This window comes from Solanum verrucosum, unplaced genomic scaffold (genome assembly GCF_900185275.1).
Source record: "Solanum verrucosum unplaced genomic scaffold, falcon-dt-bn FXZP01000051.1, whole genome shotgun sequence".
Taxonomy (NCBI): Eukaryota; Viridiplantae; Streptophyta; class Magnoliopsida; order Solanales; family Solanaceae; genus Solanum; species Solanum verrucosum.
The window spans coordinates 2,956,661-2,969,319 of NW_026020110.1; the positions used below are offsets into that span (position 1 = coordinate 2,956,661).

Consider the following 12,659-nt stretch of genomic DNA (forward strand, 5'->3'; position numbering starts at 1 on the left):
TTTTCCCCACCAACTACTCTTGGCTGCTATACTCAACGGCTTCATCTAGATTTCCTCCGATAGGATGAACTGGAAGTCCTTGATTGTTCATTCTTCGCAAAGTTCTGTTCAACTCTGGATCGTATGGAGTAAGTGGTTCCCTTGGCTCCGTGTACTTAGCATACACTAGAGTCGGAACCTGAGAGAGACAAAAAAAAGAAAAAAGTAAAATTAGGAAATATTTGACTAATGTTCAATAATGTAGTTAAAACTAAATCTAAAAGCCAGATTCCCCGGCAGCGGCGCCAAACTTTGATACGCTAAATTACACCTCCTTACAGAAGCATAAGTGATCGTTATCAAGTAAAGAACCCAACTTGTAGATTGGGATCGATCCACGAGGAAAATGGTTTAGACTTTACTTTTAACCAACAATTATATTCAATTAGTCAAATTATTTCCAGAAACAGGTAATAAAAAGGGGGGTTGTGTTTGTGTGAAACAAATAGTAAGAACTTAATAGGTAATCAATAATCAAACTCAACTTTGGTTGTTATCAAGATAAGAGAAATAACTAGGGTATACGTGTTCCCCACAATCTCATAACGCAGTAGTCCTAGTAATAACAATCTTTTCTAGTGTATTACATGCAAAGTGATAAGTTAGGTATCTCTAAATCCTTGGTCCGGCATCTAGAGAATTTCACCCCGCACCTTGGTCCGGCTACGTGTGTATAATTTACTAACCCTTACCTTTACCTCATATTAGACATCATAATCGATGTTTGGCTTAGTTATTACTTCGCACCAATCGACACCAGCCTATTAGATAGTGTCACACTAAATCTATGTTGATAATTCTTTTCTTGTTAATTACCTCCTTGGTCCGGCAAGTAGTAACAAGGCAAGTTTTAACGTTGGCCACCGTTAAAAAGACTTCTAAACGAAAGAATTATCAATGCATGCAAAATACTAGTCAAGAATTGCTTATTTACTATTCATACTTTGTTAATCGATCATGGTTCCCACAACCCTAGTTGTGGATTTAATTACTCATATTGGCAAAAACACAATTCATAATTGTAGATGAAGAAATCATGAACTTACGTAGAGAGAATAATAAACCCAAAAATTTTACTTGAATTGCAAAGCCAAATCTTCAAAACGAACTTGGGAAATCAATAATTGCTAGAGTTGCAAAATAATCTCCAAAGTTCCAAAGCAAAAATAAAATAATAGTGTCTAACCCCCAAAAACGAGGTTTACATGCCCTATTTATAGAAAACAAATCCTAAATAAAAAGGGAAACAAATTAAGGAAAGTTTTGTTCAGGTACGCATCTTCAATCCACGAGACCGACTTACGGACCGTCGATGGATCTACGGTCCGTAAGTCCCTTCCCTCACTCGGGACTTAGAAAATATTTCAGCTTCCAAAAATCAGCTTCTCTGAAGCAAACGACTGACCAGCAGTACGGACCGTAGATCGACCTACGATCCGTCAATCCCCTCCGTAGCTCCATACTTAGAATCTTCAAAAATCAGGTACTGGAACCCTCGCAGTCTCACTCTACTGATCAACAGTACGGTCCGTAGATCAGTCTACGGACAGTCAATGGGCACCGTGGTTCCACACTTGGTCAGATTTCCCTGATTTGTCCTCAATACCATGCCTGCTGATCTACGGTCATAACCTACAGACCGTGAATGGACCTATGGTCCGTAGATCACCTTCGTGGATGCCCTTTTTATGCAATTCCTTCAACTGTCTCTAAACTTCCGCGCCTGAACACCTTTCCTGCAAAACATGATAAAACACATAAAAACCAATATAAAAAGGCCCTAGACACACACAACTTGTAAGTGAAATGTATTAGAAATATCGTAAACTCACGGTATATCAACACCCTCAACTTAAATTCGTTGTTTGTCCTCAAGCGACTCACTACAACTCTAAACGGCACTTGTATAGAAGCAAGCATTTCTAAACTCAAGCAATCACATGGCTCTCTACCTCCTCTTTGTTCGGGTGCACACTTGTTCTCTTAGACTTGACAAGCTAACTCATGTGGATCACATCATGACACAGACCAACCAACTGACACACAACAGACATCTTCTCACTGTTACCCATGTACCAACTTTCCGACGATGTAACTAGTGCCCTTACTTCAAACGAAATCCTCTTTTCGCAAAAATTTAATTTCATTCATGGTACAAGGATTTATTCAACACTCACGCTCAGAAGTAATTTCAAATACAGTTAGTGCTTACTGCCATAAGCTTGCCCTTATTTTCACTGCTTAAACTCTACAAACTAGACTCTAGGGTCACTATAGGACTTTATTGGCTTGTAACGTAGGCTCAGGGTCAGGTGTGGTACATTTGGGTACTGCTTAGTGACTTTCTGCCCTCCTTGTCATTACACTAGGCTTTTAACCTCTTTTTGCCCTATTTTTGTCATATTATTGCTTTACCTTCTTTCCCTTGATTTTCTTCAACCACGGATGTGACTTTAGACTTTGTAGCTCATTTTCTTTTTATTTTATTGTTCCTTTCGCTTTTAACAGGTCACATCCTTTCCTCACGTTTTTCTACGCTCAAATTACACCTCCTTACAAAAGCATAAACGATCATTATCAAGTAAAGAACCCAACTTGTAGATTGGTATCGATCCCACGAGGAAAATGGTTTAGACTTTACTTTTAACCAACAATTATATTCAATTAGTCAAATTATATCCAGAAACAGGTAATAAAAAGGGGGGTTGTGTTTGTGTGAAACAAATATTAAGAACTTAATAAGTAATCAATAATCAAACTAAACTTTGGTTGTTATCAAGATAAGAGAAATAACTAGGGTATACGTGTTCCCCACAATCTCTTAACGCAGTAATCCTAGTAATAGCAATCTTTTTCTAGTGTATTACATGCAAAGTGATAAGTTAGGTATCTCTAAATCCTTGGTCCGGCATCTAGAGAATTTCACCCCGAACCTTGGTCTGGCTACGTGTGTATAATTTACTAACCCTTACCTTTACCTCATATTAGACATCATAATCGATGTTTGGCTTAGTTATTACTTTGCACCAATCGACACTAGCCTATTAGATAGTATCACACTAAATCTATGTTGATAATTCTTTTCTTGTTAATTACCTCCTTGGTCCGGCAAGTAGTAACAAGGCGAGTTCTAATGTTGGCCACCGTTAAAAAGACTTCTAAATGAAAGATTTATCAATGCATGCAAAATACTAGTCAAGAATTGCTTATTTACTATTCATACTTTGTTAATCGATCATGGTTCCCACAACCCTAGTTGTGGATTTAGTTACTCATATTGGCAAAAACACAATTCATAATTGTAGATGAAGAAATCATGAACTTACGTAGAGAGAATAATAAACCAAGAAATTTTACTTGAATTGCAAAGCCAAATGTTCGAAACGAACTTGGGAAATCAATAATCGCTAGAGTTGCAAAATAATCTCCAAAGTTACAAAGCAAAAATAGAATAATAGTGTCTAACCCCCAAAAATGAGGTTTACATGCCCTATTTATATAAAACAAATCCTAAATAAAAAGGGAAACAAATTAAGGAAAGATTTGTTCAGGTACGCGTCTTCAATCCACAAGACCGACTTACGGACTGTTGATGGATCTACGGTCCGTAAGTCCCTTCCGTCACTCGGGACTTAGAAAATATTTCAGCTTCCAAAAATCAGCTTCTCTGAAGCAAACGACTGACCAGCAGTAAGGACCGTAGATCGACCTACGGTTCGTCAATCCCCTCCGTAGCTCCATACTTAGAATCTTCAAAAATCAGGTACTGGAACCCTCGCAGTCTCACTCTACGGATCAACAGTACGGTCCGTAGATCAGTCTACGGACCGTCAAAGGGCACCGTGGTTCCACACTTGGTCAGATTTCCCTGATTTGTCCTCAATACCATGCCTGCTGATCTACGGTCATAACCTACGGACCGTTAATGGACCTACGGTCCGTAGATCACCTCTGTGGATGCCCTTTTTCTGCAATTCCTTCAACTGTCTCTAAACTTCCGCGCCTGAACACCTTTCCTGCAAAACATGATAAAACACATAAAACCCAATATAAAAAGGCCCTAGACACACACAACTTGTAAGTGAAATGTATTAGAAATACCGTAAACTCACGGTATATCAAAGATTCACAACATAGAAGAATCAAAACCTCCATTGTTAAAGAATTGAACTAAAAATCAAGAACTACGAATCAATCCTTTAGATATAAAAATTTCTTGACTAAATTGATATGTAGGGCGTGAGGATGAAGAAGTCCAACACTATGAGAAGCCTTACATACCTGGAAAGAACAAAGGTTCTTGGCGAAAATCATTGGAATCTTGAAGAACGCTTGAAACCTAACTTTTCTCCTCTTGGAACCTTGCTCTAATTTCCACTAAGCATTAAAGAACGTGAAAAGATGGTTTTACATCTGATTAGACCCTTAATTGGGGTGAAAAAAAACGTGGCTAGGCTTAGAAAGAAAAAGGAATAGACCAAAATACCCTTCTAAAAATGATTGAGATGCGTTTAGAAGGGAGACTTCACTAAAACAGACATAACTTTCTACTCTAAGCTTGAAATTAGACAAACTTGGCGGTGTTGGAAAGAGGACTCAAATACCTTTAATTTGATAGGTCGGGGGCCACCTTATTCTTTATGTGCTAAAAGACATGCTCGATTGAAGCTGACCTAAAACAAAAAACTGATGGTTGACTGTACGAACCTCTCTTTAGCTCTTTTCGAAACCCAATGTGTTATAGTTCCGTTAAGGTTTTGCAAAAAAATCATACAAAAGTCATATTACCCAAAATTCATGTGTTAACACACACAAAAAATGAAAAATTGCCTAATTCCTATAAAATGACTCTTAAATCCCCAAAATATGTGCAAAAAATGGTGAGACTTCATGTTCTTCTCCCTCAACTTCCTACGGAAGATTTTGGAAAGGCTTTGCAACAAAAATCGTCTGAAAGCTATATAACAGAAATATTTATGGGCTAACACAAATGAAAAACTGAGAAAATCGCCAAATTCCTTTTAAAATGAATCCTAAATGTCCAAATTATATGCAAAAAATGGTGAGGCTTTACTTACTCCCCCCCTCCCCCCTAAACTCCCAACAAATGGTTCCATAAAGGTTTTGCAAAAAATCATCTTGAAGCCATATCACCAAAATATTCACGAACTAGATAGCTTCTAAATGACCAAAATATGTGCAAAAAATGGTAAACTCTGAGCGAGATATCTTTAGATTTAACAGACAGTCTATTTTCTATATATCTCACTCACAACTCAGCAACGATACCCATTTTCCCTACTCTTTTTCTAAGCTAAAAAAATTCCTTAAAATTCAAGAATTTCGAATACATCACTCAATGTCGCGATACAACATGTCCCAATTCCGGATACATCACTCAACGTTTTGATATATTGCGTCCCGATTTTAGATACATCAATCAATGTCTGATATATCACGTCTTGATACATTACCTTTGTTGATACAAGACACACCTATGCTATTACATTGCTCAACTTCTGATACATCGTGTCATTGCATCCCGATATATTGCGTAAGAGTGATGTATCCGAGAATAAGAGATAGTAGGAATTTTTGTATTTTTTTCAAATGGTAATTTTTTTTAAAAGAATATGGTAAAATAAGTTGTGTATTTATTTATTTTTTCTATTTTTGAACCTTATATTTAATTTTTATTTTTTAAAAATGCATATGGATCATTGTTTATTTATTTTATTCATTTGTAGTAATAAATGGAGTAGGAAGCCTAAATGATCACACCTTCAAAAAGGAATCCCAATGTCCTTCAGTTTTCCATTCAAATCTGTTAGGAATCCTTATCCTCCAAGGAATATTCAAAATTTGAACTTGTTTCTTATCAAAATTTTTGATTATTTTATTTTCAAAATCCACCCATTTTCTCCCTATAAATCACCCTTTTTCGAACACATAAATTCTCCATCATCTAAAACAGAGGGAGGGTTTTCAAATAGCTAATACAGAGTCTCAGGTTTAAGGATTTTTGATAGAAAAAATATTTTCTTCGTCGGTTGTATAAAGCTTCTTTGTTCATCGGAGTCCAACAACCGTTTCAGTGGTGAAATCTTTGTTACTGTTCGGAAAAAGGGTAATCCTTTTCTCCTTTTGTTTCTTCATTTTTTAAATTTATTTCCCTAATTAGTTAAATAACAGTACATCTATTTTTGGTATAAGTTTTCCAAATAGTTGCTATTTATTTTTTATTGTGACTTTAAGAAATATTACTATCTCTATATGTTATTTAATATAGTATGAATTAGGATCATCTTTTGAATTTTCTTTCCAGATGCTCAATGTCTTGTTGTTTCTTTGCTCTATTATAATCAGTATTTTGATTTGCAGTCTTAGTTCACTGTTTCTCTAAATATCTCATGAAACTGCCATGTATTTTGATTTACTTGTTTGTGGATCTTCATTGCATAGGCTGATCTGACTTAATTTGAGTTCCTTGTTTAAGCATATAATGGATTGAATCTTATGTTTATCAATGAAATCTTTGGCTTGAGAATCCTTTCCAGATAAAAGTATGTTCTTGCTACTATGATTCTTGCTTCAAACATATTTCTCCTTTGCTGCCATTTCTGTAAGATTTAGTGTTAATACAGATTAATGTTGTCACGATCCAGACCATCGTGATTGGCACCCACACTAACTCTCCGGCGGGAGAACCATTACTACAATCCAACTAAGCAACTTAACGAAAGCTAGAACATTTAAAGATACGAAAGCAGGTTTAAATGACTGACAAAATATGGAGTTCCCATAAACTCCAAAGATTCATTAAAACAACTCAACAACTATTGCGAAAAACAACTCCTAGAACTTGAAAGTCATTGTACCAAAACTCTGTAAACCAACAATTCTAAGGAGAGGGGGTGCAACCCCTAAACTAACATAAGCAAAGTCTAACTAAAACAGTCTTGAGTCCGAAAAGAGTGGACTAAACAAGGAAGGATCCATGGCAGCCTGGAGGAGCTAGCTCACCCTTGAATTCGGTCTTCGATCAATGATCCCCTAACTGAGGTGTATCAGTAGCCACCTGAAGATGTCTTGTACTCAACAAAGAACAAGCAAGTGCAGTATCAGTACATAACCACAGTGTACTGGTAGGATCACACGGCCACCCTAATAAGTGAAACATAGGCAAGCAATTACAACACAGTAAACACACACATATACAGAATACACATATCAATTATGATTTCAAGAGAAATATACAGTTCCCAATATCAACGACAATTAGACATGAATGTATAATCATAATAGTCCTCTTATGGAACCCACACCCAACTGCTAGTGTGTCGGAACGTGACACCCGATCCAATATACATGTGTTGGAACGTGACACCTGATCCAATATACGTGTCGGAACGTGAAACCCGATCCAGTCAGCACAACCACAATCACAATCACACCCATAATGAATAATACTCATAGTCATACAATCATGTAATGGGTTCATGACATGTAATTATTCATATACATATACTCATTTGCATTAGATTTGGTTTACATTCCTTATTCTCATACACACATGCATACAACGAAGCAATTACCAGCATATATCACACAAACAGGAAATCAAACCATCACCTACCTTAAAACCAAGATTGAATCCTCCTATGACACTTGAGCCTTCCTTTTCTAGATTCTTTCAGCTTGTTCTTGGTCTATAAATAAGTAATTTAACACAAGGATCAATAAACAAGGCCTAATTTACCCGGATTATAAAAATCTTAATAACCCAAGACCAAACCCATGATCTTAATGTTTAGCTAGGGTTTTTCCCACCGTTAACTTCAGGCCAAAACCCTCCCCTAATGATATTTACCCAAGAATCTAAGTCCTACGGATCGAAACATGAATTAGGGGAGTAATAATCTTACCTTTTGCCCTAGAAGTCGTTGGAATCTATCAAGAAAGAGCCTTGGTTCGTCTCTTAGCTCTCAAGAATGAAGGTTCGCAAAAAATAATAATTTTGGGGTTTTTCTCTGACTTAAGTCGCGACGGGTCCACTACAACGGACCACATCCCGCCACAGCGACCCCGCCCTGGCGGAATTAATCCCGCCCAATCGTCTTGCACGGAGACAGAAGCTCGAAATTTGAGTTCTAAGCTCCCATTTCACAACACACTTTGCAACCAAGACGTTCTAAAACTACCTTTTCACTCCAAGATCAATTTTCGGGGAAAGAATTCGATTCTGTAAAGCCGTACAGGCTCCTTTACGTCTTAGCTATCCACTCATGTGATCAAATTCATAGTTAAAACCCCCATTCATTACCAGATTTCCCTTGACCTCACCTGACTCATATCGTCCAAATCTGGACTAGGCTACAATTTTCCAAGTCACCACTTAAAGGTTTTCTGGCCCAAATTCTTTCCCATTGGCTTTTCTATAATGACAAAAACAAGTCGTTACAATAGATATCAATTTACCCATCACTCGTCCCTGAGTGATAAACTAGGAAAAAACTAGCTAAGGTAAGAGTAGAGTACTAACCTGAATCATCAAACAACTGGGATACTTGTCTAGCATGTCCTTCTCGGTTTCCAAAGTAGCTTCCTCAACCAGACGATGCTTCTATTGAAATTTCATGGACTTAATCTCCTTGGTCCTCATCTTTCGAACATCACGATCAAGAATTGCAATCGGTTCCTCCTCATACAGAAGGTCCTTGTCTAACAACACTGAGTCCCATTTTATAATGTAATCCTCGTCCCCATGATACTTAATCAACATGGAAACATGAAACACTGGATGAACTCCAGATAAGCTAGGGGGTAAGGCCAATCTATAAGCCACTGAACCTACACATTTAAGGATCTCAAATGGTTCGATGTATCGAGGACTAAGCTTGCCCTTATTTCCTAATTTCATCACCTCTTTCATGGGTGACACCTTTAGAAGAACTTTCTCACCAGTCTGAAATGTCATGTCCCTTACCTTACGGTTTGCATACTTTTTTCGTCGACTTTGGGCTTCTAGAAGCTTAGCTTGGATGCTTCTCACCTTTTCTTCAGCATCTTTCACCAAATCAACCCCCAAAGGATTCACATCTCCAGCCTCAAACCACCCTATGGGTGATCTACCTGCCCTCCCATAAAGTGCCTTGAATGGTGCCATGTTAATGCTGGAGTGGTAACTTTTATTATAGGAGAACTCACACAAAGTTAAGAACTTATCCCAATGCCCTCCAAAGTCAATCACACATACCCTCAACATGTACTATAACACTTTAATAGTTCTCTCTGAATGCCCGTCCGTCTATGGGTGAAATTCTATACTAAAAGTGAGTTGAGTGCCCAACTTCTCATGCAATTTTCCCCAAAACTTGGATGTGAACTGTGTACCACGGTCTAAGATGATAGAAAGGGACACCCTATGCAACCTCACTATTCTTTCACAAAAACCTTAGCCAACTGCTGAGCATTATAGTCTACTATGACTGGATTGAAGTGGGTTGACTTAGTCAGTTTTTCAACCACTACCCAAATGGAATAAAACTTCCCCAAGGTTTTGGGAAGACCAAGCACAAAATCCATCGGTATCCTTTCCCACTTCCATTCAGGGATTGGCATTCGCTGAAGCAAACCTGCAAGACTTTGGTGCTCATACTTTACCTGCTGATAGTTTTGGCACTTAGCCACAAACTCAGCTATGTCTTTCTTCATGCCAGGCCACCAATAAAGTCATTTCAAGTCTCGGTACATCTTGGTCACACCTAGATGAATGGAATACTACGAACCATGAGATTCTGCCAACATCTTTTGGATCAAGTCATCCACTCAGGGAACGCAAATTCATCCCTTAAAACTGAGTACACCACCCATATCAAGAACCACATCTTGTGCCTTACCATACACTGTCATCTTTCTTAGATCATCCAGACTCTCATCCTCAAACTGTTTGGCCTTGATCTCCTAAATGAAAGTAGGCCTAACCTCAATGCTGGCTAACATCCCACCTTTCTCTGAGATGCCCAACTGGATGAACTTAGACTCCAAGGTTTGAATCTCCTTGGCAAAAGGTCGCTTAAACACACCCAAGCAAACTAGACTACCCATACTCACCGCCATCTGGCTTAATGCGTCTGCCACTACGTTAGCCTTACCTGGATGATACTGGATGGTGACATCATAATCCTTAAGTAACTCCATCCACCTTTGCTGTCTTAGATGTAGATCCTTTTGGTTGAATACATGATGCATACTACGATGGTCAGTAAAGACCTCACACTTGACACCATAAAGGTAATGCCGCCAGATGTTAAGGGCAAACACTACCGTTGCCAACTCCAAATCATGCATCGGGTATTTCCTTTCATTCACTTTCAACTGCCTCGATGCATAAGCTATGACATTCTTATCCTGCATCAACACAACACCCAAACCCGAATGTGAAGCATCGTAATAAACAATGAAATCTTTACCTTCCACCTGTAGTGCCAGAATATGTGTTGTGGTAAGAAGAGTCTTGAGATTTTGAAAGTTCTCTTCACATTTTTCGATCCATTTGAAAGGCATCTCATTTTTGGTCAGCCTTGTCAGATGTGTGGCGATGAAAGCAAAATTCTTCACAAATCGATGATAGTAGTTGGCGAGCCCTACAAAGCTTCTAACTTCAATCACAGAGCTAGGGCGGACCCAATTCTTGACTACTTTGATCTTTTGTGGATTTACCATTACCCCTTCCCTTGAAACTACATGTCCCAAAAAGGCAACTGAAGTCAACCAGAACTCACACTTGGAAAATTTAGCGTATAACTATTGTCTCCCAAGGACACCCAAAATTATACGAAGACGGTCAGCATGCTCTTCCTCATTTTTCGAATAAAAGAAAATGTCATCAATAAGAACTATAACAAAAGTATTCATGAATGGTTTGAACACACCATTCATCAAACTCATGAAGGCTGCAGGCGCATTGGTCAATCCAAACGACATCACTAAAAACTCATAGTGCCTATAGCGGGTCCTAAATGTCATTTTTTGTACATCCTCAGGCCTAATTTTCAACTGATGGTGACAAAACCTTAGGTCAATATTAGAGAAAACCGATGCACCCTGCAACTGATCAAACATATCATCTATTTGAGACAATGGATACTTATTCCGGATGGTGACCCTATTTAACTGTCGATAGTCTATGCACATCCTCATACTACCATCCTTTTTCTTAACAAACAAGACAGGATCACCCCACGAGGAAGCACTAGGACGGATGAAACCTTTATCAAGAAGCTCCTGGATTTGAGCCTTAAGATCTCGCAATTCTACCGGAGCCATGAGATAAGGAGGGATGGAAATGGGGTGAGTACCCGGTTCCAAGTTAATGCAGAAATCTATATCTCTATTTGGAGGCATCCTAGGTAAATCGGTAGGAAACACTTACTTAAATTCAAACACTACAGGAATAGACTAAACCTATAGTCTTAGCTATCCACCAATGTGATCAAATTTCCCTAGACCTCACCTGACTCAGATTTCGTCCAAATCTGGACTAGGCTACAATTTTCCAAGTCACTACTCAAAAGTTTTCTGGCCCAAATTCTTTCCCTATTGACTTTTCTATAACGATGGAAACCAGTCATTACAAATGTTTAGTGCATAAGAGAGATTCAAGCTCCACAAAATCTCTCTGTTGGTAAATGATTGCTATGTGTTTGAATTATTCTTTTTATTTTCACCTCTATCTCATATCAATGTTGCATTCACTTATCAATTAGTCAAACTTACTCTTTATTCTCTCCGTGTCATGACCCAGGAGTGCCCCCTAGATGTAACACGGTGTACAAGACTCTGAAAAGTCTCATACAAGCCTTTTAGCGTATCATAATATAAGTATAGAATGATAAAGAGTAAAAACGCAATTCAAGTAAAAAAGTTTCATATAGAAAAACGGAAGTCTAGACTTGTCTCATTTAACCATCTATTACAATACTTGAATCAAAATAGGGTCACAACCCAAACAACATAATCCGCAAAGGAAGTACAAGAAAAGGAACTACAAAGATAACATCCTTAGTCGAATCATGAGGACTCACCAACAAGCTAGGCGAAATGAGCAAATCCAAGCTTAGCCACAATGGGGACCACCTTGAGAATCGGACCCTACACTTGGGAAAAGATGTAGGAAAATATGGGTTAGTACAAAGATTCACTAAGTATGGTAGCCATGCATAAAAACATTGAAATCATGCTAAAAGGGACATTTTAGTTAAATGTATGCAATTTAATAAGTTTAAAGCATCATTTTGAAGATAATAGTAAAGTATAAGTCATAAACATGTTCATTACATAGACTATCATATCATAAGAGAAACATACCACAAGTACCCTCAACAGATACTTGTGCATTGCATGAATAAGATCCCATAATCCCACCCATGCTAAGTAAATCTCCTTGAGTAACCATAGTTCATAATTCATGTTCTTGTTCATAGTGGGGATAAGCCTTAACTGACATAGACCATGTGAGATTAACATGGAATTCGGTGTTACCCACACCGAAAAGAACAGTCCTACTTGCCTAAGGTAAGACCATGGTTTGTTAGCTTTAGGTGCATCCACTAGCTAAA

General features: G+C 38.0%; 1 protein-coding gene across 1 annotated transcript in view; it reads right to left on the reverse strand.

Moving 5' to 3' along the window:
- Positions 1-9,205, reverse strand: part of LOC125825392 (protein disulfide-isomerase-like) — a 14,002-nt gene extending 4,797 nt beyond the window's left edge. The window contains exons 1-3 of the mRNA XM_049504738.1: positions 9,172-9,205; positions 8,711-9,105; positions 8,241-8,314 (exon numbers count right to left, since the gene is read on the reverse strand). Of these exons, the coding sequence (XP_049360695.1) occupies positions 8,241-8,314; positions 8,711-9,105; positions 9,172-9,205 (503 nt within the window). The remainder of the gene's footprint in view (positions 1-8,240; positions 8,315-8,710; positions 9,106-9,171) is intronic.
- Between the last annotated feature and the right edge of the window lie 3,454 nt (positions 9,206-12,659).